We start from the raw sequence: 26449 nt of genomic DNA on the forward strand, positions 1-26449 counted from the left end.
AAGTTTAATTTAATATAATGTAAACTCTTCCTCAGGTCCTTAAAACCCTCCAATTCCCAGATACAATACTAACAACATGACCTCAGTGTCCTAAACAGTAACTACAACCCAGTGAACTACCCCTACAAGTGCTCTACATATTGATTTTGTGATTATAGTTACCTTTATTAACAATTAAATTTAGCTCACAAACACACTGATGTCCATAAATCAAGTCTAGTCAGCAAATGAGTCAAAAAAAAACATTTTATTTTTTTAAACACTGCCTAACTGGTTGATCAGAGATAGCTGAATATTGTTTTAAGGAGACACAACCTGCTATTGTTCCCATGTCACTATGGCAACAGATGCTAGAAAGGCTAGACTTCATGTTTGTTTGTTTTTTTTGTTTTTGTTTTTTTGCATGACATAAAATTGCACATTGTAGTAAATTTCATTATCTTTCACATAATCCACACTCCTGGAGCTGTGTTTTAGGAACAGCAGATGCTACAGTTCCTGAATCTCCATGACAACGATATGTAGAAATGTCCAGGGATTGGTTGTCTGCCACAGACCCTTTTACATCTCAATGGTACTACATGAGAAGCAACCAATGCAGCATCAATAATGTCACTTCTATAAAGTTGAGTCATTGTCTCATGCATTAAGTCAGACAGAAACAAGAAACATGATTAGTACAAAGTCATTGAAGCAAGATTTAAGTATCTGTGATAATCCATGGACCTATGTTCTTTGGTTATCTAAATAGAAAAAGTCACATGATATCAAAGAAATTAATTCATCCTATATTTTCAAGTATTTTTTTGGCTCTCTGACTAAATACATTTTTCATCTGTCCAGACTGACAAATCAAAATTAATCCATGGCACATTTGATGATTGAATAATTGTGTATTATTTACCAAGTAAAAATAACACTGGTTACAGCTTCTCAATTGCAAACATTTTTCTCTGTTATCTCTCTGCCATTACTGTCAACTGAATGCTTGAACTTTCTTTCACCATTCGAGACATTTTAAGTTGACACAAAAGCCCAAAGTGAAAATCACAACTGATGAAACAGATAATTCTTTATCCATTATTCAACATTCAGTACCTACTGCTTCAGGTATTTTATTAAATTTTTTTATATTTACTAAGATTTTGAGGATTACAGTGTTTTGGGTGAACACAAATAACAGTTTCTTTTTTAGATTTCTGCCACTTTCAACCACATCATCCATCCACTAATGCTGAGATGAACCTCATACAGCTGGTTGCTCAGGTTCCCGTCAACAAGTCTGCCTCCCAGATGACTGCCGACAAGTTGCAGGCAGATCATGAGTAAAAAGTAAATAGAGTTGGTAAACTTATCTACAGAGGCAGAGAATCAAGAACCGCAGGGAGAGGAAGCACGTGGTAAGAGCCAGTGGAGACAGGCTGTTGCAGGATGCCAGGCAAAAGCATTTTACATTTCTAAAATAAGAGCAGTGGGAGGAGGATGGCTTGAGAGTGGGCACTGATGACGACCATGGTGGGGGGGGGCAGCTTGCCTCACTGACCGGGCCCTTTAACAAGAATAGCACACATCAGACACTGTTCAGTGACTTGCAGAGCAGTGTGAACTGGCAGCGAGCGACAAGCTGCAGGCCAAACCACACAAGACTCTCATCTATGTTTTCTTTGGACAGATTTATTCTGCAGGATTACTGAGTGGCTTGTGTCTGCCAGTGTTTCACCTAAAATTCATGAAGCCAAGGAGAAATTAGGAGGGGATTACATACTTTTTTTCAATTTTTTTTTTTAAATGCAGCTGCATTCGCTTATGCTGTTGCTCTAAAACCAGGAAACGTTGTGAGCATAACAGGATGATCATGGAACAAACACAATACCTGGAAAGCAAGCAGAGCTACCTTCTCCTATAAGCCCCAGTCAGAGGCTCCCAGAAGAGGATTAAGCCTGACTGTTTCACTCAGACTCTATTAAACTCCTCAGCTGGCTTGCACCTATTACAACACTAACATCACAAGTTACAGTGGGATACAATTGCAAGCTGTGTTTGTTTTGGTTTTTTTGTACATAAAAATTGGTTCAGGAATGGTAGGAATGCAGGGGGAAGGGAGGTGACAACCAAAACAACAGCTCAAATGAGCAAAATCCACAGGTCTGTTGTGCTTAATGTTTCAGTTAAATCAAGACAGATACTTGGCCACTTAAGGTCCACATATTACAATCAGTGCAAGTTCATTTCTCTAAAACTATACATTGTTGTCTAAAGCAGCAGCATCATACACTAAATGTACATCTTGACTTATATTTTAAAACTTAAATAGTTTAAAAACTTGACTCTGACAGGAGGTAGAAAACAATAAACTATTAAAAAAGGCTGATTGAAACATCTCAGTTTAGACTAGTTTCATCCTCATGTTATTTTCTCTTAATACTGGTCATACCATTAAAAACATGGTTGTCTCAAGGTAACAGATCGTTAAATATTTAAAATGATGTACCAAAATGTGATTTATGTATAAATTAGTATTGCACAGAAAGAAATTTAACCATACTATATTGGCTCTAATAAAACCTAAGAGGCTTAAAATCCAAGAGAAACATTTTGCACTCTTGCTTCATACCTATTAATCTGGCTGAGAACAAGCAGCACGTTCTTAAAAAGTATACACCGTATTTCTTCAGCCTTTTTAGAGAGTATGTCTCTCATTTTCAGAACGGATAAAGTCACACAGTATGAACTGAGGTTTAAAAAAACCCTACAAATCCATTGCAAAGACAGTTACATTCAACTGCGGCTTCTGTAAGAGCACACAGCACTTCCACAACAGAGGTGAAATGGGATAAAGACAGAGAGAGGATACTATTGCTCCTTTTGGAGAGAGAGCATGGTATCACTGTTGTGTTGCAGTGCAGAGGGCGGCAGAGCAGCAAGGCTGTCCTTGTTGGTCTCCAGGAAGTGGCTACAGGCGGAAAAAGCACTGTAAAAGCTAGAGGAGAGTCCAGCGATGTCTGTGGAGATGTAGGGAAGGACGCCCGGTGTGGCCTGGTTGTAGTAGGTGATCTGAAACAAAACACAGGTCAATTGTGGTGCAGTAGAACATTGCGTCTTGTCATTTTGTTCTGCACTTGTGAACTGTTGTGAGTTATGCGAGTGATGAAGTCATGTGCTAACTGTAACTGTAGGAAGAATGCATGCCCTCTCTCATTTGGCCAACCTTGGTGACAGTACTGGACTCTTCCCAGATTGTGAAGCCGGCACAGAGCACCTCTCCCCTCGTGTAGTCCTCAGTGGGAGGGTGAGTGGGCAAAGTGACAGAACGCAGAGCGATCAGATATGGGTCCCTGAGAGGGACAAAAAAGGATAGTATCATGAGACTTTATGAAACAGCAAGCGGCAGGCAGTAATGCAATAACCCTGTTGCATAACAGATATTATGAGGTGGAATAGGAAATCAGGAAATGATGGGGTATTATCAAAATGGTGTGCAGTGCAGAGGTGAGCAAGGTCATCTCCATATGTCTATTATTATGTGGTATGTTATCACACCTCGAATCACATGGCTTCCTCCTAGATGCCAGCAGGATGAAGTCCTTGCCTTTGCCCCCTTTACTGACAGAGGGTGTGGTTACACGATAAAGGGTGTCATCATCATCCGCCTGGGTGATCACCTCACAGTCCCTGCAGTTGACAAGATTAAATCCGCTTTATCTCACACTGTTGTCACTATCACTTTAAACAAGTAAGTAAATAAGTCACTGAATAAAGTTTTGTTTGCAATGTCCAGTTAATGTAATCACTGCAGCATCACAGTGAGAGCTTTCGATACGTGCCAATAGTTCCTTTGTCATGAAATGCACCATTAGAGGAAAACAGAAGAAATAACACTATAACTTTTCCTTTGTGTTCCTCTTGTTGGTTGCTGTAATAGTATATTAAGACTGAGGAATCCCAGGTGAAAAGAAATCTTATGAAAAGACCAAAAACCAACAATGAATCGGTCTTACAAACAAGTAACTGCCTATGTAGCCAAAGCCTGATCTAGCTTATTCCTCTGTGCCACAGAGCTCCATTGTTCTTCAAAAAAAATACTAATAACATAAATGAGCCACGATGTTGCACTGACTGGGTGACTTTATGACCATGAACCTGGACATTTTGAGTCAATCCCACATACCGTCCTGCGGCCGATACTTGCTATAACACCAAAAGTATAATAATCCACCGCTGAAAATAGTCCCAAGAAACACTCCATTTACTCCTGTTTGAGTAATAATTTCTAAAAACTACAGTACTCAGCTTTTATAGGAAATTACTGAGTCTTTTTTTTTAAATGTAACTGTATATTTGTGACCTGTTCAGTAGAAAACAAACAGGCTTTGGGACTCTTGGAGCTACTGAGCGACAGAATTACTTATTGTTGGTTTTTATCTTGTCGTGTGATCAGAAAAATCTATATTAACTGCTGAATGTCAAAGATGTTACTGACTCATAATGCTGGTCCCACTCCTTTCTCCTCCTCAGGTCCGACAGCAGGTGGAACGTCTGCTCTGCTGGGACGCTGACATGCATCTCCACCTTGAAGCACAGCACCTGGTTTTCCTCCAGTGTGTACAGTCTGACCTAAGGAATGGAGCACATCGACAAAGAGGAGGTGGGCTTATCGTCTATGAACAGGATTCAATCCAGATGTGTTATGTGTACACATCAAGTTTGATTTCAAAACTGCTACAGTAATTGTTGGGTTAATGAGTGATTGTAAATACATGGACTTCTATTGAGAACAACTATTTTTTTTTAGGTCTTATCCTCTAAAACTTTGAAAACTTGCAGTATTCCTCAATTTAATTGAAGCCATGTGGGCCTACTTTAAGCAGTCACCATGACTGAGCGTTTTCAGTTTGTCCATAATAATACAGATCAGAAAGCACAGTGGAATCACAACAGCTGTAACTGTTTAACAAGCTATATCCTGGACAATAATGTACGCTGTACTGACCTTATTTTTCTCAGAGGTTAATACCCAGTTGTTTCTGGTATTCATCAGTTTCAGTGCTGACACATTATTGTAGCTCAGGTACATCTGAAAAAGGACAAAAGGCTGTCTGAACTCTGAAGCTTGAATATGGTGGCAATATCTTACAAAAGGATGCCTGCATCTGTTTGCCTGAAATAATTGCAATACCTGGTTACTTGGATCCCAGGGTACAGACAGAGGCACCTCAGTTTGCTTGCAAGTGATAATGTATTTCCTGTAAACATGTAGGGCAGCAATGATTTACATTCAAGAGAAAGACCAAGAACCTGACCGATGTGAACACTTTCATTCTAGGCATGATCCCACATGTTTAGTTATCAAATAGTCGAAAAAAGATTATACTGGAGGCAGGGTACTTTACAACTGAACAATGAGCGTATTATGCTTGACAGACTCTGCACCAAAGTGTGCTCAGCTGTGATATGCTGCCCTGCCATGTCATGTGCTGCTGCAGAGTATTGTAACCAGTGGATTCTGTAGCACACTGGACAAACTATTAAATGATAACGCTGTTTCAGTTTTACCTCCAGAGCTTTATACTGCATCATTATCTACAGTTGCGATTTTCCTATATTTGTTTATGTATACATTATGTCAATGTATTGATACCTTATGTATGCAATGTTGTTTAGTGATATACTATAGGTACTATAGTATTTTGATCCTATACTACTGCTATACTAACACACCTGAGACAGTTTCTTTGAGCCAATATGGGCTCAAAACATACTTTTCCTGATTGTAATAAAGAAACATTTTTAAAAAAGAGCAGATGATAGTATAACTGGTACTTTGGGAAATAGAAATCTTTTTTGTTTACAGGCCAATCTTTACACTGAAAACTATAATCAGTATGTTCCTGCAATAAACCAATGTTTGCCCTCAGTCAGTCTACAAACCATGAAACCTGGAAATGAACCAGGAGATACTAACCTATCAAGCCGAATCTTCTTTCTTGCAATTGCTTCTTTATAACGTCTTTTTCCATCCTGTGAAACATCAGAAAACATAATAGTGAGGTCCTCACACAAGGATATTATTTACATAAACTTTGTACTGATTTTTTTCTTTCTTTGCTGCACATTATGACCTCTCTAAGGCAGCAACAGGACACCTGGAAAACTCACCACGGGCTCAGGTCGTATCCGTGGCAGCGTGCATGGTTTCCTATCACTGTCCAGCACCTCAAAGGTCATAAAGGCACTATTTATATGACGCAGAGGTTCTCTACCCTGGTAGGCCTCCGCACACACACCCACCTCCATACTAGAGCATGTATGCAGACACATGGGTTCACAAAAAGATACACACAAATAAGTACAGTATAAATACACATGTAAATGGCTTATAGAGTTATAGAGATAGGTTGAAAACATTAATTAGATGAGCTGAGAATTATTCTCCCTTGTGATGCTTTCACTGCGGAGACTCACCTGTGCTTGAAGGCGTTGTTAACAATCGCTTTCAGTACCAGTCGGTCGCCAATGTGAGACGGGCCACGAAAATGAAACATGTCTATGGTCCTCAAGGTTGGATGAGCGTTACATAAGCGACTAGATTGAGATAAAAGAGAAAAAAAAAAGAAGAAGGCGATTGTAGTTTGTCTTGAGTGTTTCTGTTTTGGACCTTGGCCTCGTCACAAAAAGCCTCCAAACTAGGAATTCAAGGAACAGTTTGCTATTTTTCAGAAATACACTTATTCACTTCGTTGTTGAGCATTAGATGAGAAGATTGATACCAAATAACGTTGAACTATTCCTTTGAAGCTAGATTAACTCTTATTGAAAATTAACTATGAAAACAACAGTAGATACACACCTTGCTGCAATCGTAGCCACATTCTCCATCCAGGCCATGATTTGCCCCCCAAAGGTGCTGACTTGGTGGTTGGCATGGGGTGGTAGCACCAGCTCCACACTTTCCACTCGCGTGCGCTCAGCTGGCACGGCATCCTCATATTCCTGACATTCTCCTAGTTAGAGTGCAAAAACAAAGAGCTTTAATCTATCAGATTTTCAGTGGCGTAGACGTCTGGCCCAGTGTTATGAAACCTTATGTGTACCCAGTTGAGCCGTGCTGCTGCTCAGTAGGTCTGTAATGATCTCAGCGTGGATGAGCCTCATCCTCCTTCGCTCTGCTGCCAGGCTGTACTCCATCTGCTCCGTTTGTGTGTGAGGAATCACCTGCTTCAGCTGTACCTGTGTGCACATACGCAGGCCCTGGAGATGTTAAACAAGCTTTAGAAAAATGCCTCTGTGTCGATGTCTTGCTTCATCACTCTTACCTTCCCAGCTTCAGTTCGTCTGGCAACAAAGGTGGCGAAGGCATGGCAAACCTTCCACTGCCTGGCAGTGTAGAGGTCTTCACAAGTCACCAATATGCCTACCTGAAGTGTAAAGAATCAGCACATTAATTTCATTTTTTCTAAAATATTATGAATGTTCACTGTACTGTAATTAAAAAACAATGTCCACCCACCTCCATACTGGATGTGAAGGCTCTGTTGACCTTTGCTATTATGTTGACAACCTTTCCCACCCTGGAGTAGACAGATACACACACCTCTCTTTACTATCAACATGGAGCTGTGATTATACCATCAACACAATCTGAACCTCACTACTGTGAGATAAAATGTTCAGTTACATCAAGGCAAGTTTGGTCATCAATGTCCACCTTTTTCTTGTCAATTTATTTGTTTAAATAATGCATTTATTTCAATTAATAGATATTTTTAATATGATTTATATGAATTAAGTCCGGTTGGTTTTGAATTTCTTATGATAGTATCATTATCAGTGTTATTTAACAGAAAAACAGCCCTTTTTAGTAGCATTTGACCTTTTTTCTCACTTATAAGCAATGCATGCAATATGATTGTCTGCGACTAAGGTGCAGATACACCTTGGCAGAGCAGCATTAAGGTTAATACCTTACCCTATAGTGTGCTCAAAATGGATGTCGTCCACAGAGGCTGTGATACAGGAACAACCTGCATGTCTCTCAGCTGGGAGAGGAGAGATTACACAAACATATAGGTAGTGCAGCACAAAGCATCTGCAAGCAGGGGAAAGAGAAAGCTAACCTGTAAATATGTGCATCTATATGGGAATAAGAAAGTAATCACATTAAAAGACTTAAGTCCTGTTTTACTTGCTTAACAAAGGGAATGCAATGTATAAAAGGTAAATATGTTAAAAAATCTTCCCTGTGGTTATGGGCCATATATGCTGTGAAATATGGTTGGCCGATGTGATGATATGTTGTTGTTATGATATGAGACAATATATATATTGTGAGATTTTTCTGTGTGGTTTATACGGTGGAAGAAACCCCTTTAATATCTCTGGATGTATTACGCAATATTGCAAATAAATAGACAGGACTGCTTTATGAAATTATTGGATTTTTTCATGATTTTTGTGTTTGATAAATAACTTTTATTCTCAGGTGTTTTGCTTGTTTGCTGGATTAATCAAAAACAGACATTCTTTCATGATTATCTTATAGACCAGAACAAATCAAGGTCAGGTCAAAAACTAAAACAGGCAAACAACTGTAATAACTTGACATATATATAAAAGCACAATAACATTAAATTCTTAGGTGCATTTTAAGAGTTTATATATGCCTTGAAACTACTGGGAGTTTAAAAATAATAATTACGCTTTTGTATATGGTTTTATCAGCCATTGTTGTGAGTTGTTGAGGTCTTCTGATCCTTGCTTACCAGACAGACAGGCTGTGGAGTCCATCCACTTCAACAGCTGTCCAACACTCAGCTCCCCACAGTGGTTGGCGTGACATGGCAGCACTATCTGACTCATCTTCACTTCAGTGGGGTTTCTATACACTTCCCCAGTCTCAAGAATGAAAAGTTGGTCCTGCATGGTGTCAGCATCTTTCCCCTCAGATGTCATAATGCACAACTACTCAGACAGGAAACACATGACAGTGCGTTACAGTAGAACCAGTTCAACACTTTCCACTTTGTGTTTTTGTCTCAGGTACTGAAGAAAAAATATAATTACAAGTACAGTGTGTGATCCAAATGTAAACAAAATGGTTGCCACATCAGCAAAATTCAAAAGCTGACTGAAACCTGCATCACAACAAGTGTTTTAATATGGCTAAATATAAGTTATTAGTTTTCTGATGTTGTCAAGTGTGTGTACATGAGTAATATTTTAAACTCACAAGCATTTTTAAAGAGGCAGGTTTACTGATTCATTGATATAACCTGATGTAAAAACACTCATTCCAGGTTTAATTCAGCAATACTGATAATAACTCAGTAAAGATGCTTCTTTGAACAAGCCCCAGACCTCCAGTTTTAATTATGATGGTCAATAGAAGCAGAAGTAAATTCTTGATTTTGGTTTCTTAAAACACATCATAATCCAAAAAAAAAAAAAACTTAACTCAAGCTCCTTAATTTTTTCTTGAGCCAATAAGTGTTGGCTCAATAAGTTCCTTTCATGCACTACACAATATAATTGACTGACTTGTGAATTTAATACTCCAATATGTGCTTTTTATTACAGTTTGCATATATAATACATGTCAGGATACCTCAATATCAAGACTATGTGAAAATTACAATGTTAATTGTAATTTTGCTGTCAAGGTCCATCCCCATGTCAAATATATGACCTAAGAAATCACTGACTGGGCATTCAGTAAGGCATTTTTTTGCAATATAAAATTAAAACTACATTAGTTGTGATGGAGTAACTAACAAAACAAAAGAGGTTACTGAAGGTCAGAGCTGTTTGACAGTCACTCAGTGACTCACTTTCATCTGACATAAACAATTCATTTTTTGTTAGTCAACATCAACTTTTTTTAATATTGACATATTTAGTTTTTGTTCACAACTTAATCAAAAACACTCAGTTTGGTCCAGTGCTCCAACGTAAGACGCTTGTCTACTGAGAAATTGCTCAACATTTCCCCACCACCCGGATTAGGATAAACCTGAAATGCCTCTTTAAATCTAACATCATTTGATGACACTGCTCCTCAGCTATGAATGCAAGTATAAACAATATGCTTTTCAAAAATGCGGGCTGGAATTTGTCTTTTTAGAGAAGTTGCAGTCAAACTGACTCACAAACTATTTCAAGCCGTATGCCACTGAATGGTATTATTGGAAACAGTTTGTTGGGAAGTGTTTGCCCGTAACTTTTGCTCCAATGGGGTGTCCATGTAGTGGTCACCTGTCTTTCCTGTTATCGCTGACAGCTGTAGTGACCTTAACATTGACTTCACGAGAAAAGAGGCAGACCAAAACATCCAGCATGAACTTCTGTGGCAACTTGCAATAGAGAAACAAAATATCAAGTGGACTACAGCTGATTTTAGCTAGTTATTTATGCTGTAAAACACTGTAAGTCGTCACCAGTAAATACTCACTAAAAAAAAAAAAACATAAAAATGCTTACCCATGCAGTTTAAGAGTTACTGCTCAAGTTGAAGACGACTTAAAGTCCTTCGAGTGCGGATGAATGTCGGCTACAAACCATAAAACCAGCTATAAATGAGCAGTCTGCGACCCGGACCGTGGCTCTTTTCATTTCACCCATTCCTCAAAAACACACACACACACCGCAGTCTTAAAAAGTGTGTGTGTGTGTGTGTGTGTGTGTGTGTGTGTGTGTGTGTGTGTGTTTGTTTGTGTGTGTGTGTGTGAGTGAGTGAGAGAGAGAGAGAGAGAGAGAGAGAGAGAGAGAGAGAGAGAGAGAGAGAAAGAGAGAGACCATCCCCCGTGGTGGGCGTTATTTTTTCCCCAAACCTGCATTCTGCGAAGACCCGCCCTACTCTGCCTCTGATTGGCTCTCACTCCCCATACCTAAATCTAACCAATCTAACCAACGGAGGTAACGAGTATTAGCCAATCAGAGGCAGAGTAGGGCGGGTCTTCGCAGAATGCAGGTGGGGAAAAAACATTCATGGAAAAAAATAACGACTGTGGTGGTTCTTCTTCTTCTTATTGTTTTTTTTTGGCGGTTGGCATCCAAAATGTTGCATTGCCGCCATCTACTGGATTTAAATTAAAATCTCCACTGACTAAATAAAATAATAATAACCCCTTTTCCCACCCATTTCCCACTCTGCCATAACTTTTCTATTTTTCAGGTGTTTGAGAAGAAACTAAAAGCTTTTCTCAACAGCTGCTGCACATCTTCTCGAGAAACTCCCACAACACCCAGAAATCTCCTTTCTGTATCTACAATTATGTCAATTTTCTCAGATTTTCTCCCTGTAGTGGTTACAGCTACTCCTACATTTTTAAGGTGGAACCATATTTGGCTTGCAGCCGCCATTCAAGACAATCAATTAGAAACAATATTTGAGTAAGAAACATGTTATTCTCTTCCTTAAATATTTTGTCTCATAGCTACTAAATTAATTTAATTAAACTGTGTGTTTTGATAAAGGTGTTCCATGTATACTGTATATATATATATATATATATTTATCTGGCTTCAGCATTTTGGCAAATGTTTAATCTTCTCACAAGTGACTTGTGAAAAGTTAATTAAACCTTTGAACCAAAAGAATATTCAGTTGAACTAAGTTAAACACTCTTAAAAAAACACCTCAACTTGCTAAGACTTGCTAAGACTTTTACCTCGCTCATTTTAAAGCTTATTTTAATCCCAGGTCATTCATGACAGGCATTATCTGGCTCTGACGTGGCAAAACTCGTTTTTCCTATCGTTGCTGATATAAATACTGCACTTACGAACTCCTGGAATTTAGAAATGTGGGGGCTTTTTTATATGGAGCCTCCAAATGGCAGTAAAAGCTTATCAGAGGAGTCAAAAAAACAACTGGCATCAACAACATAATGTTAAAGAATTACAACTGTGAGCAATATAAAACTTTCCACTTGGTTAAAAAAAAAAAAAAAAAAAAAAACATTTCCAGGGCTTTGGAGATGATATACATCTTATGTATTTTGTTTAATTTTTGGAAATCTCATATACATTTGTTATATTGAAAAAAATATATTGGCAAAAGAAAAAATATCACATTTCGGTTAATTACCAGGGTAGTGCATTTACACTACATAGGTAAGAGTCAAGTCAAAGAAATAATGACAGGGGAACTGTCAATTTCTTCATTAAGTTATTATAATTTTTATTTTGCTTTTCAACAGCTTTATTGAAACAAGAACACAATAAGTTTATACCTTCATGAAATTACACTCATTGATATCGCAGCTATCAGCGTCAGAGCAGCAAACTGAAAGCACAAAAAAGGCAGACCTTAAACCGAATGGCGCACGATCATTGGCCCGTGTGAGCATCCGTCAGGCCCTTACCCCGCCCCTTCCCCCCGGACCAAGCTCGGTTGTCGGGTTGAGGAGGAGTGCGGTTGGAGTGCGAGAGGGTCGCGGCCGCGATGATCTGACAGATGAAATAGCGATTTAAAAAAAAAAACAGAAAGACGGCGGGCGTCCTCCCACACAAAACAATGTTCCCCAAAGGCAAAGGCACCCCGGTGCCGTCGGACGGCCAAGCGCGAGAAAAGTAAGCTCAGAAACGTTTATTATTGTGTATTTTTTCGCCCCGTAAGTTGCTCTCTTGTTGTTCGCTGGACAGGCTAGCAAGAGGCGATTTCCTCCTGCCGAGAACTGAATTGAATGAACCGCCTTGTCTGCTCGCCATTCCTCCCCTGAGCTGCGTTTCTGCTACCTTTTTGGCTTATTGCTGCCTCTTTACACACCTCTCCGACCGATTCCGTGTGCAGTTTGGTTGTGTTTTAACCGGCGGTTGGTTGTGTCATTTTTTTGTTGCGGTTATTCAGTCGCGATCTCGGAGAGGAGAAAACAATAACATCGCCTTGCTGCACAGTACATTGTTTTCTCTGTTGAGCTCTGATAGGCTCCGTTTTTATTTCCCTCAGCCCCATCAGTGCCACCAGGATACTACTATACCTAGCTATAATACATAGCAGGCTGGTGGTGTGTTTTTATGTTTTACATCACGACGTTAAATTATATTGTTGCTTTAGCACTTTCTCCTCACCTCCTCATTGTAGTGAATCTTTACAAGGCTTGGCTCCCCATTTATTTCTTTTATGCATAGGCTATTTGGCAGCCATTGTTCAGAGGGCCTGTACCCTACTCTAGTCACATATATTGTGCCAGTAGAAGATGTTTGACATTTATTTATGTTTTATATAGTTGGACATGTTTGTTGAATCAACCCTAATATTATGTTTTGTTTTACACAGGTTGGCTCTGTACGTCTATGAGTATTTGTTACACATAGGAGCACAGAAGTCTGCACAGACCTTTTTATCAGAGGTATGTGGAATTTTGGGCAAAAGCTCAACCATAGTACCCCCCCCCCCCCCTTTTTTTTTTAAACAGTAAATGGTTAATATTTTCTGTAAATCTGCTCCACCTGCTCACATACTGTATTATTTTAGCAGCAACAATATTAGAATGTAATATTGAAATCCCTCTCTTCCTAGATACGATGGGAGAAAAACATAACACTCGGAGAACCCCCTGGATTCCTGCATTCCTGGTGGTGGTAAGTGATAATGCTCTCATCTCCCTGTAAACATGTCCAGGGGTTGTTTGTGTGGTTTTGTTTGCTTCATGACCTGTCTTGTCCACAGTGTATTCTGGGACTTGTATTGTGCTGCGCCAGAGAGGAGAGAGACATGTGACCACTCCAGTGAAGCGAAAGCCTTCCATGACTATGTGAGTAATGCTTACAAGGGGACTGTTGCACATAGAGCTCTGTCTTCCGATAAAGAAGACAACAACTTTCCTATCGAGGCTAAGACGTAGTTTAAATAGTACGCTTGGGATTGTGCAATGAGTCAGATTTTTTTTGGTGGGGGGCGGGAGCTATTACACCAAAGTGCTCATAATCTCTGTTCGTAAACACTCAAGTTCCAACCAAATGGTCCACATTCCCCATCAAGAATAATACAGATGCTGTACTTCTGGTTGTTGTGATTCCCTTTCGGCTTTGAGATCTATTGCTATTCACCCTAAAATTATGTTTGTCTGATTTCTGCTTTTTTTTTAATATGCTTTCTTCGGTGAGTTTTGCACTTTGTTTTAGAGATGCAAGTCAGTTGGAGTTCCCCCAGCACCTTTTGTAGCTGTATTTAACTACAAAATGCTATTTTTATTTTTCTTCTTCTGAATTTACGACCGGTCATCTTGCCCAGTTGGTGGGTTGAATGATGCATCCAACAAGGAGCTTTATAGGCTTCTGGGAAACTGATGCTGATGTCAGCATGTCCTGAGTTAGACCTGTCAAGTGCTCACCCCCTTAGCCACGCTGAAGCACCCTGCTGTAGTTGTAAAGATGATAAAGAACCTGCTGTGTCCCTTTTTTACTAACTCTGCGACTTTAAACATACATCTTGATTTTTTCCAGCTGACCTGATCTGTTGAAGCTCAGGTACATGTTGAAACATATTACCTTCAATGACATAATCCTAAAGGATTTGAAACTGAAAAACTGTAGAGGCAGGTCTCAGATCCAGAATTAATGAGATGACGCTCAGGACAAATGCATTGCTTATCTTATAATAGCGCTTCCATATTTGCATGTCATGGGTGTTTTGCATCTTGATAATTATGCAGCTTTGGAGATGGTGGTGTCTTCATGTGCTGCATTGTGTCCCCCTTTGAGTCAGCATTCAAACAGAACATCAAATAGATCCTGCTGTGGATCAAAGAAAGTGTGAACTGCTTGTCAGTGGCTTTTGTTGTTCCCATCCTTATGTCCCTCTGGCCTTATCTGAAAAGATTTATTAGATGAGCACTATGTAGCTGCTGTAAATAAAAATAAAAAAAAAATACTTTTCAGGTTTTGCTGTATCAGCAGAACCAAAGAAAGACAAAGTTCAGGTATCCTCTCAGGCGCACTGACACTCAGCCCAGTTTGCAGGGAGGACGGTGATGTATCAGGCAGGAAGGGGTTAAAATGGAGATGTTGGTCCTGCTCTTGGCAGATAGGGTTGTCAGGGTAACAGGCCTCCTGATCTGGCAGGTGACCTGGGAGCCAGGAGTGAGGCTACAGCGTGGCTCTGCCCTTTCAATAACCACATTCCTTATTATTCCAACTCGTACGGACAAAGGAGGAGTGCAGTTTACTTGAAAAAAGCCTTTATTCAGCCAGACACTTGATGGTAATTGAATGCAATATCTTTAATTGCCCTGGCTTGCTTGTTTGGGTAGAATTTGCGTTTTGTATTGTGTGACTGTACCTTAAATCTGTGGAATAAAATATATCTCAGAATGCTTCATCTGTTTTCGGGGTGGAAATATCGTGTTTTCAGACATAAAATGCAGAATATTGTACTCTTAAAATTTTCTGTGTTATAAGAAAAGCTGTAAGAACAACTGAGCTAAAATCATTTTGCAGTTTCCCTCAAATTATAATGGACCAGACCAGTTTTGAAAGAATGAACGACACAAAATAAGCTGTTAGATTGCAACCCTTGGCTTGACTGAGGCCATTTTCATAACATGGAAAGCATTAAGCAAATGAGGGAACAGTGAAACGTCAGTCTGGGCAGTGGGCTGCTGTGGTGTGGAGCTTTGAGAGTTTCTGTGCGGTTGCTTCTCCCCGACATCTTGTGGTTGCCCTTCGCTCTGATGTTGTTCTCCTTGTGTTCATTTGTGGATATTGGGGGGTCAGGCAAGTGTGTGTGTGTGTGTGTGGACAGTACTAGTCCTTGGACCCTAGCCTTTGTCTAGGTGTGGGGGAGGTGAGTGCTGCTCTGTTAGCCGGCAGCGCTCGTAAAGCCCTGGTGTATTCACGCTGGGCCTGACGAACGCTCCCCTAGGGGCCCGGTCGCCATGGCGTCAGCGGCTGATTGATGGCTGTCACGGAGCTGAGGGGCAGATTGGAAAAGGAAAGGGGAGTGGCACTGTGGCATATGCCCAGCATCCACCGCGCAGGAGCTGAGGGAATAAAAAGAGGGGGTTGGGGAGGAAGAGAGGAGGGAGATGAGAAGTGGAAAGGGACCTGCTACGGTAGAAGTAGCTCGAGAGGCAGAGAGAAAGAGCGTCCAGTCGGGATCCAGAGTGGGTTTTATGATGTTGATTAATGGTTAAACATTTACAAGCTAAACATAAGGGCTGGTTTCTTTTTGAGCGTTGGTTCCAGTGGAAGAAGTGAGGCTGTTAAGAGCAGGCTGGGTCAGGAGCCGGTAGTTGGGTGGTCTGTGCTGGAGACCAACCCGCCCCCCCTAGATGCTTGGATGCTTGCGTGCTTTTAAGTACACACATGTACACACTGAATCATGGTGGATGAGTGTGTGGATGGAGGGGGCGGGGGGGTAGTCTGTCTTAAAGGAGGTCCCCTGGGTAGTTGTAAGGAAGGCCCCAGACAAGAGCTTCATAGCCCGGGGCAGGGCTGACACATCTGCCCTTTCCTGTACCGGGGAGTCTGTGGAGAGACGTGGCTCGTTTTAGATGGAAAGCAGCATCGGACTGTTTGGGACAGTCCAGCAAGCACAGCTGTGTGCTTAAGTGGGACATGATAAGGATCTAACATAACATGCCTGGGAACCTGCCGTGCGCGTTGCTTTTCAGTCTAGCAAACAGTTTTTTACAGAGCTAGGTAGATTGTTGACATTGTTTTATTACTTCTTGGTCAATACCGTTTAAATACAGCTTTGTTTTACTTGATTACGTCTTTGCAGGCCTCATTCCAGGAATGAGTGACTTATGGTTAGAGGAACTAAACAAAGTGCAGTTTCACTGTTCAGAGGCCAGACAGTGAGATTGTGTGAGCTTAGACTACCTGAGTCATACGCCATGAGCCATAAACTGTAGATTCATCTTTATCTATTCTAAAGAGAGTAACATCTGCCTTCATCTTTCAGTAAAAATGAAACACAACACGCATGTCTGGAGAAGTGATTACTGCACTTTATTTAAAAAAAAAAAAAAGTTTAAATACCGGGAGTATTGGCAATTTATATGCCAATCAAATCTACCAGAATGAGGATGAATATTCTTAAAAGACGAGCTTTAATTAGTTCATGTATTGAGGATAATATCACAGCCTGTTCTGAAGTTACTGTGGCCTTCAGTGCAGATATTTCTGACACTAATTCATGTTTGCAAGACAAGTTAAACAAGTTTGTAGCGATAATGACTTTAACCGATTCTGTAAAATACTGTTGGCTGCGTGTTAACAGTTCTACAAATATAAAGCCTGGGACACAGCTTATCTGATGCACATGTTTTTGTGGTTAACATGGAGATCTATTACAGGAAGGCTACCACAGACCATATAGTTGTTGCTATGACTCTAAATATCAAGCCAGGCACATTGACTTTTGATGAGCATAAAACTTCCTTTGTACTAACTTATGTAAAGACGTAAACTTAAAAAAAAAAAGCACAAAAAAGGATAAATTCTGTTCCTGTGACACTTTCAAATATCATATGATGACAAGTGAGACCATATAAATGTAAAAACAAAGCGTATAATATTAAACTCGGCTTTATGACAGATCTTTACGATGTTTAAGAAGGATTAAGTTAGAAACCAGCCCTTATTTGAGCTTAAAAAATGTACAAAGGCTATATTTAAATAAATTCTGTGCTCTGCTAAAAGAAATAGGAATACTACAATGGGTTGATTCTGTTGCCAGGAAGTCGCAAAGTACAAGTTATCATGAATTCGCAAAAGAGGTCAGAGCTATGAATAACTGTATAACCCCTTTACCATTTAATTTAAACAGGGCGAGTGACTCAGATGTGATTGTAAGGCTGTGGTAGAAGCATTATGGTTGGTTCAACTGTGTGCAGAGCAAAATGATTACTGTTGATGATGTTGACTGAACTTAACCATGCAGGTTAGATGAGGAATTACTGTATTATTTCTTCCTGGTCTGTAATGGTGTCTGGCAGTCTGCAGGATGGGATCTTACTTCCATTCTTGTTCAAATTGCACATGAATGACTTGTCTGGGCAGTTCAGTTCTTGCAAAACAGGTTGTGTTTTATACATGCAGATGATTTGGTTATTTTCTTCACGCACTGTTGCTCTTCAACAGTTCAGTATACAATCCCAATATGGTGTAGACTTTGAGATCAGTTTCAATGCCAAAAAGAACAATTTAATCATAAGTAGATGAAGAAGCGGTAGGAAATATTTCTGTATTCTGTGAAGATGCTCTTAAAGTAAGCACTGTGGTAGGTTTAAAAAAAACCCATTAGTATTCAAAGACTTACTGACGCTTGCAGTGATGTCATGATAACGTGTGTGTGTGTCAAGATTTTAGATTTGAGCCATGTGATCGTCAGCAGGAATGTTCCCACATGTTGGGCAGAGATAAGAAAAGTAATCAATAAATGTATACGTGCAGATTGGATCAGGTAGAGACAGCGTAATTGATCCATTAGTAAAAAGCTGAAAGTTATGCTTGAGTGATGTGGTGACTCTGGTGGTGCAGAAGTATTTGTACATTTTGAGGATGTGCAATAAGTTTAATATGCAATGCTTTGTTTGTTTGTTTGTTTGTTTATTTTTTTGGCCTTGAGATGGTGATGCTCCTTCTGTCCATCACATCAACACAGTGCTTTTTTTGTGACCATGTGTATGTATGCGCTTTGTGTGTTGTTTATCATATTTAAGTGTGTGATTTGATTGTTTAAAATGTGTCCTGAAATAAAGTTACAAAGTGGGACTTGAATAATGCCCAGTAGATTCACCAGTATAAAATTCTGGTGCTGATTGTGGACATGTCTCCCCTCACAAGAGGTGATAAAATCAAAGTGAAAAGTACAAAGTGTCATCAGTGAGTGAGCACAGTGTTTCTCGCGCCTTTGGTAAAAAAGCATCATAAACCAGCCAGGTCACCAAACATGTACATGCTGCATTTAGCAGGATCAAGTTTTATGGTTTCTGGGTATGTGAGCTAATTTTTTTTTTAAAAGTAGGTACAAGAAAACCCAGACACTTGGCCTTTTTTTTTTTTTAAAGGATTTCTCTCTCTTGAGATCCACCTCTTACATCTTGCTGATTTTTCTACACAGTCCAAGACGAGACGTGACTTCTCCCTCTGGCCTCACTTCTCTCCTTGCTGAGGTATTTCACAGCGGCAGCCTGAGGAGATATTATTAGGGAAGGTGCAGTCGATACCAGGGAGTGTGTTGGCTATTGACCAGTGATGTCTGTAGAGCTTTAGGGCTCCGGACAGAGACAAGGAATGTTTGTGTATATTCCTTGTTTGTGTACATCTACACTATAACCTGAGTGAGCTTCGCATTAACAAGATGGGACTGAAGGGAGCTTCTCTCGTTCTGTTGCTATTCTTTGGGAGCTAAACCCCACAGCTCTGAAGACATTAGCTCATCTCATATTGCTTCAGCTACAGGGAAGAAAAACTCAGTCAATTAGGAGCGTGAGACCGAAGCAAATGGCACATTAGTGAATTAGGGCTGCGGTTTGAGCAGGAAATCGGCCCAGCGAGCCCCTGCTGTGCAACAGCACTTTAGAGCCACTGACTCAGTGAATCCTTCTGATGCTTATCTGATCAACTAGATCCTGGATCAGCAGAGCTTAGAACCCTCAGTAACGACCCCATCAATACCCACAAATGATGTGGTTCCACTGACCAACTCCCTGACTCAGGGGTTAAATGACTGTTAAACAGTAATTACATGGCATTCAATTCAAATTCCTAATTGGAACAAAAGCTTGTTCTCCAAGTAATGTTCAATCCCGGTCTGGACGAGGGTCATGAAGTCAGGTCAGATGTTGCTCATGAACACATTTAGATCAACTGCCAAAAGAGGTTTAACCTGCGTCACTGTGTTTGTCTAAAAGGGTATTAAATTCCTCACATGTGCCTCTCTAGTAGAGCTTTTTCAAGAACCTCGTTCACAAATGAATGAAATAAAAAATTCCTCCATGTTCCATGTGTTTTCTGTGATTGCAGTTTGTGATCTAAAAAAGATCAAATATTACCAGTCAGCGTATGTTGTGCAGCACAGTGACAGGTCTCATCTTTTTTTTCTTAGAGTGCAGCAGCAGCCCCCAGTCCTGTGATGGGAGGGATGCCCCCTGGTGACGGCATGCCAGGAGGACCAATGCCACCTGGCTTTTTCCAGGTCAGTTCATCACCACACTGATACTATGTGTTACTGTTAGGAATACTTGAGCCCACCCCCATGTTAAGTATTTTCATTTGCTAATTCGCTTCGACAATGAACAATTATCAAAATCGTCATTAATTAAATTCCCTGCGGTGGGACAAATTAATTAATCGACTGATCGTTCCTCTAGCTGCTGCACCGCTGCAGTTTTGTAAAATCAGGGTTTTGTAACTGTAGTCTCTACGTTGGTGTCTGTACTGCTTTTATCTTGTGTTTTGCTTCACTCTGCTCAGTGAACTTGTAGTACACATCATAAATGTTCTGTCTGCCTGGGCCCCTCCAGTGCTGTAAACACGCAGGCGTGGTCAGGCCGTTTTTCCTAATGGAGAAATCGAAAGGTGCAGCACCTACTGTAAATCAATATCTCATGAGGATAAACTCTTGGTAGCAACTGTATGGAACTGGCTCTAAGAGGTGACATTAAATCGCAATGTTTCTCCGCCTCCTCTAGACCAAACTATCCACTTTAATTAATTAATAATTAATATTAAGTTAATATTAGGAGAGACATTTTGACATTGATATATGAGCGTACGCACACTCATACTTTCCATACCAGAATCCATTGGAGGAGGCTCAATTAGACCCCTCACTCTCTGTTAGATCAGCAACATTAGCTACACAGTGCCGGTGTTTAGTGTCATTATAAAGCTAATTGCATAGAGCTTAATTGATGCTGTTAATTCAGGGAAATTAGCACTGATAACATGCTGCATGCAGCAGGCTTCTTAATGTCTTGACTGACAGGCAAAAGAGCCCACATCCTCTCCATATCTCTGTCTCTTTTCTCTCATTCAAGGCTCAGTCATTTGCTTGCTCTTCTCTGCGCAGTCTCTCTCTTTGTCTGTGTTTGGTACATGAAAATGAACATCTTATGTTTGTACATTTGTACGTTTTTTTGTTTTTTTTTTGCGCCACACTTTGGTTCTCGCACTCCAACTGTCCTCTGCCCTGCAGTAACCCTGCTTCTCTCTCTGCCCCTCTTTTGTCACTTCTGTTTCTCACTCCCCCTTTCTCTCTTCATCTCATCCTCCCCTCTCTCCCTCCTCTATCTTCCTCCTTGCCTCTTCATTTTGTGCGATGCCACAGGGTCCTCCTGGTCCCCAGGGCTCTCCTCACCCTCAGCCTCCTCCCCCTAACAGTATGATGGGACCTCACAGTCAGGTAACGCTCCCTCTCCCTCTTTCTCTCTCTTTTTCTCTGTTTTGCTATCCGCGGTCATTTGGGAACGCTGGTTCTCAGTGCTGATGCTTCATGCTTTGGCATTCGTCTCAGCTTAATGCTTTATGCTGCTTTCAGTATTCACACAACATGCAGATGAGAAATTAGTATAGCGCTACATTTTGAGAGATGTGTGCAATTTTTTAATTGAAATCTCATGGAGCAATGTTGTTTCTGTTGTAGTCCTTTATGTCGCCTCGCTTTGCCGGAGGCCCAAGAGGTCCCCCCATCAGGATGGCGAACCAGGTGGAGCTCGCACACACACACACATTATGGAAGCAGAATATTTAATATGTATATAGAACTGCAGTGTCATTGAGTCTTTGTGTTTTATCCCCTGTAGCCACCAGGCGGAGGACCGGGCCCTCATCCCATGTTGCCTAATATGGACCCTACGCGACCACAAGGTGTGAATCAGTACTGTTTTCACTGTAGTACATCTGTAGTATAGACGTTATTTCCTGGCTACTCTCTTCATATAAACTGCCTTTATCCTCCCAGGCCATCCTAACTTGGGGCCAATGCAGAGAATGAGCGGCCCCCGAGGCATGGGCCCTATGGGGCCTGGCCCTCAGGTAGGCTACTCACATATATTACCACTGCTTTGATGATCCAATAGTCACTGGTCTTTACTAGATGATCAGGGAGCCTCATTTGTAATGTTTTAGTAAATTTTGTACCAAACAAATCCAAAGAAATGTTATCTCAGAAATCACCATACCAGCTGTTTGTATGGATGTTTCTCCTATTAATGTGGTTTGAATCCTTTAATTCAACTTAGAAATGCTGATTAATCATTCACAGATATTTTTTTGTTGTTGTTGCCTTCTCAGAGCTTCGGTGGTGGGATGAGGCCCCCACACAACACCATGGGTCCTGGTATGCCAGGAGTGAACATGTGAGCCTTCAGTTTATTACTATTATATGTATTCTCACACAAGTGTTTCAACTTTAATGCGATGTCTTACTAAGTTTTATATTGGTCTTACCATCTAGGGGCCCAGGGACCGGTCGGCCATGGCCCAATCCCAACAATGCCAACTCTGTGAGTGCTAATGTGTACACACACACACACACACACACACACACACACACACACCCAGAGAAATGCTGGTTCAGATTGCAGTCAGATCTCTTCTCAGAGATGCGGAGGTCTAATGTGTTCCAAAGTTCTAGTCTGGGATGTAATTGTAGTATTATGTGTCATGGTTTCCACAGACAGCTATAATAGTATTAGGATGATCAAATGATGAATGATGACATTTTGAGGTATAGAAAATGGTTTGCATTCCCATTTCTGGTCTGTAACGTTTGTGTTTTTCTTCCAGATGCCTTACTCATCACCCTCTCCTGGTGCATATGGGGTGAGGACACATCTTAACTCAAACATACTAAAGATATCTCACCACATAATTTCAGGACAAATAACATTTTCTATGAGCTTTGACATGTACATTTGTAATAATCTTTACAGGGAGCATCTGGAGGAGGAGGACCCCCAGGAACTCCTATCATGCCCAGCCCTGCAGGTGAGTACATCCCTGACTGAAGCATTTAATCACCATCCTTTTCATGTACTACAGAGTATTATACGTATGATTGCACTTTTTCCAGACTCAAACAACTCGGGTGATAACTTGTACACCATGATCAACACTGGACCCGGCAACCGAAATAATGTAAGTTCCTTTTTATTCCTCTGTTCATTCGGGTACTTTTTTAGTCGTATGTTGTGACTGTATGAACCTTTTGCACCAAGCCCACCATATTGGTGTTGTCCTGTGTCAAGCAACCTGTTTTAATGACACACTTAAAGGTCAGGGTCAGACCTGAGGATTTAAAGTGGGTCACTTAGTAAAAGGGGGAGGACACAGGAAAACAATGAAGTGACTGAGGTATACAGTGTGTGTTGTTAGCATCACTGGTCATTATTTAAAGCTTCAACCATTAAACTAACACCTGGCTATGGTTTTCATTTTAGCAGTTTGTTGAATATTGATACCCTCTATATACACTTTTCTGTCTAATCAGTGCCTAGCGATGGTAGGATGGTGAGGTTATCCATGCAGCAATATAAAATATATACAAGCCATACATATATAGCATCACAGTAAGGTGTAAAAGGGCTTGCATGACCTTTTTGAAACTGAACTTTTAATATTCTTGTATCCATTCTGACGTCTGCCATGTGATTAAGTTACTGACTCTGATCAGGACTGAAATTAATTTAACTTACAAGTGTCCTATACCATCAAATAACTCACAGTGTATGCTTTAGTTATGTATCTTTCTCACAATTAGACATAAGCTATAAGATGAGATCCATCAGAACTCAGACACATAAACTCAAGCCCCTGTTTACTGCTGCTTGATGGGAAAAGCTTATAATGGGAAACACTGGATATTTTTTAAAGAACTTGGCTTATTTAAACACTCATTTGTTTGTTAAAGTGTTGATAAAGCACATTTTACTTCCTTGTACACTGAATCATTTTCACTATTCCTGGGTTGCACGATCCACCCAGGTATGTACAGAATAGATTTTAATAGAAACAAAACAAATGTACTTGTTATACTGGTGCCATTTGTGTATTATTTGGTACTGTCACTCTCTCTGAGCTGAAATGAAATGAAAGTTTTCTTCCCAATTAAAAAAAAAAGTGACTGAAGTTCACAATGGCAGAAATAAATAAATGCACTGTTGTATAGAAACTTCTTTCCAGGGTACGTTTGATCACTCAGTAGTGAATGTTACTGATGACTTCCAGTTGTATGCTAACTGTGCTGTGGAGATGTGGTAAGTCCGTGCTTTCTTGTTTCCCCTTCAGTTCCCTATGGGCCCCGGCTCTGACGGACCCCTGGGAGCCATGGCTGGGATGGAACCACACCACATGAATGGGTCACTAGGTAACACCACCCGCTATGATACACTTTACTAACACAACACAGAAAGGTTTTGGTTGCATTCTCACTCTTGAAAAAAGGATTTTAGAGTGTACTTTTGTCCTCCATACTAACTTTGTTATGGTCATGGAATATAAACCTTGTGTTTTTTGTATTGTTTCATTCTTAGGCTCTGGTGATATGGATGGAATGAACAAGGTAATTATTGTACATAGTAAGGGTCTTAAGTGAAATAGTATGTAAAATGAAGTATTGAACATTTACAAAAAAATGATTGTGTACTCTTCGTTTCCAGAATTCCCCAAACAATTTAAGTGGCATTAGCAATCCTCCTGGGACCCCAAGGGATGACGGGGAGCTGAGTGGAAACTTCCTCCACTCCTTTCAGAGCGAGAACGTAAGTCTCTTCAGCCAACGTCCCTGGATTGTTGGTGACTGTAACAGTACTGTGATGAAGCCAGAGGTGGAGCTCTGTTGACCACGCAGTGAAGCCTCATTCACAGCATATTAGCATCACTGAGTATAGTAGCACTGTAGAGAGTAAACTGGGTGTTTGATCAAGGACTGTTTAGTAGAGAAAAGGTGTGTTTTAACCCTCTCTTCTCTGTGCCACTATAGTACTCTCCAACCATGACGATGAGTGTGTGACCCACCTCCACCCTGCCCAACATTATTTGCCATCATTCCGAGGATTTGAACTCACTATAGGACACGGCCAAACACATCAGCACCGAATCAGGGACAGGCGCCATTTTGGTTCCACACTAACGTCAGAATGCTGATCGGAGAAAAATCAATACGGCTGGCGACTACTGCTCCTTGCTCAAAATGAAGGACAATTTCTCCATTTATCACAACCCCAAGTGTGACAAAACCAGCTACTGAAAATGCATACATGACACGTTTTATGTTCTTTGCAGAGCCCCCCTCCCCCCCCGCCCCTCCTCCCACCTCGCCCATCCAACCTCCTCAGCCCTAGAGCGAAGAGGGGGAAAAAAATGGTTGAAGTTTACCTCTTGTACTTTTTAATTATTGCTTTGTGGTGCAAGATGTGCAGGAAATGTCTCCGCTTTTCGTCACTTAAAACACTGGAGAGTGTGCATATGCATTGTGAGCTTGGAAAGTCTTTGTCTTGTCATTTTACTTATCGCCATGCATACTGTGTCACAAAAGTCAGTTGACATAGGACTCAGAATTTGCCTTTTACTGTGTGGCCACCTTTATGAAATGTAATATTCTTCCCGATGCCCACCCTTCTATTTAAGGAGGTTTTTAAGAGGACAAGATGTGAAAGAATACAGCTTTTTATTGTGACGACCTTTCACAGTATGTAAGTGCTCAGATGGTTCTTACAATGTCCAATTGATTGATCCCATTCGATCAATTTCAGTCTCTTACTGCTGACAGCGATGCTACTCTCCGCTCTTTGCTGTTTCGTTTAAACAGCCCGGGTTGCTGTTGCGTTCTGTCAAGGGAAACCAGACTTCGGCATAAGAAGAAGTGAGTGCATGAATGCTGAGAATCTGTGTACAACATACTACCTAGTGCTGCTCTTCTCTATGTGGACACCTGCTTTAAGATGTGGTGTATATCTCTTTACCTGCCTGTGCTTAACACTCTGTGCTCTTCATCATTGTAGCCTTCTGTGTTCTTTCCAGTTCGGTTGATTATGATGAAACGGCTATGAATGAGCTGCCCATTTTAATCTCTCATACATATTGGTTGTTCATACTTTCCTTCTGTATCACCGGTCGTCCCATTGGCCCTGCCCCCCCTCCCGCCCCTTCTTGCCCACCCACGCATTTTTTTATATTTTGATACAATCTTTGACTACGTATATTGCCCCAGTTATTCAGAGTTAGTCAAAGCTTTCTAAACTGATTCTAGTAGGCATCATTATAAACTTAGCAGCAGTCTTGTAAATGTGTTGCTAATTTTTTGGTTTCTTTTTTTTTTTTTTTTTTTTTTTTCCTGTGAACATTACGCATTATACACATCTGTCCTATGTTGCCTTTATTTGCTGATATTTTTTTATTTCAAATTGAGGAAAGATTGCTTGTTAATATAATTTTACAATAACTTAACTTCCTGTGTGGGTTGCTTTATTTTGCCTGAATGTTGATCCATGACATATTA

General features: G+C 40.5%; 2 protein-coding genes across 3 annotated transcripts; one reads left to right on the forward strand and one right to left on the reverse strand.

Moving 5' to 3' along the window:
* Positions 1-228: 228 nt before the first annotated feature.
* On the reverse strand, positions 229-10691 carry acot11b (acyl-CoA thioesterase 11b). The gene is made up of 16 exons (XM_044361564.1): positions 10474-10691; positions 8760-8958; positions 7967-8036; positions 7508-7568; positions 7314-7415; positions 7092-7227; positions 6848-7001; positions 6463-6582; positions 6157-6295; positions 5963-6018; positions 5177-5243; positions 4991-5074; positions 4481-4614; positions 3541-3672; positions 3209-3335; positions 229-3054 (listed from the first exon to the last, which is right to left on the reverse strand). Exons 2-16 carry the CDS (start codon positions 8947-8949, stop codon positions 2854-2856), a joined length of 1773 nt encoding a protein of 590 aa, XP_044217499.1. The 5' UTR covers positions 8950-8958; positions 10474-10691; the 3' UTR covers positions 229-2853.
* A 1691-nt stretch (positions 10692-12382) lies between these two features.
* ssbp3b (single stranded DNA binding protein 3b) lies at positions 12383-26397 on the forward strand. Of its 2 annotated transcripts, XM_044362207.1 has the most exons (18): positions 12383-12567; positions 13274-13346; positions 13517-13578; positions 13667-13751; positions 20054-20143; positions 21278-21352; positions 21593-21655; positions 21753-21816; positions 21911-21984; positions 22243-22307; positions 22406-22454; positions 22738-22773; positions 22884-22938; positions 23024-23088; positions 24238-24316; positions 24483-24511; positions 24609-24710; positions 24932-26397. In XM_044362207.1, exons 1-18 carry the CDS (start codon positions 12512-12514, stop codon positions 24959-24961), a joined length of 1152 nt encoding a protein of 383 aa, XP_044218142.1. In that variant the 5' UTR covers positions 12383-12511; the 3' UTR covers positions 24962-26397. The 2 variants fall into 2 exon arrangements, with proteins under 2 accessions (XP_044218142.1, XP_044218143.1); XM_044362208.1 differs by lacking the exon at positions 21278-21352.
* Positions 26398-26449: the final 52 nt, after the last annotated feature.

Source organism: Thunnus albacares, chromosome 9 (genome assembly GCF_914725855.1).
Source record: "Thunnus albacares chromosome 9, fThuAlb1.1, whole genome shotgun sequence".
Lineage (NCBI taxonomy): Eukaryota > Metazoa > Chordata > Actinopteri > Scombriformes > Scombridae > Thunnus > Thunnus albacares.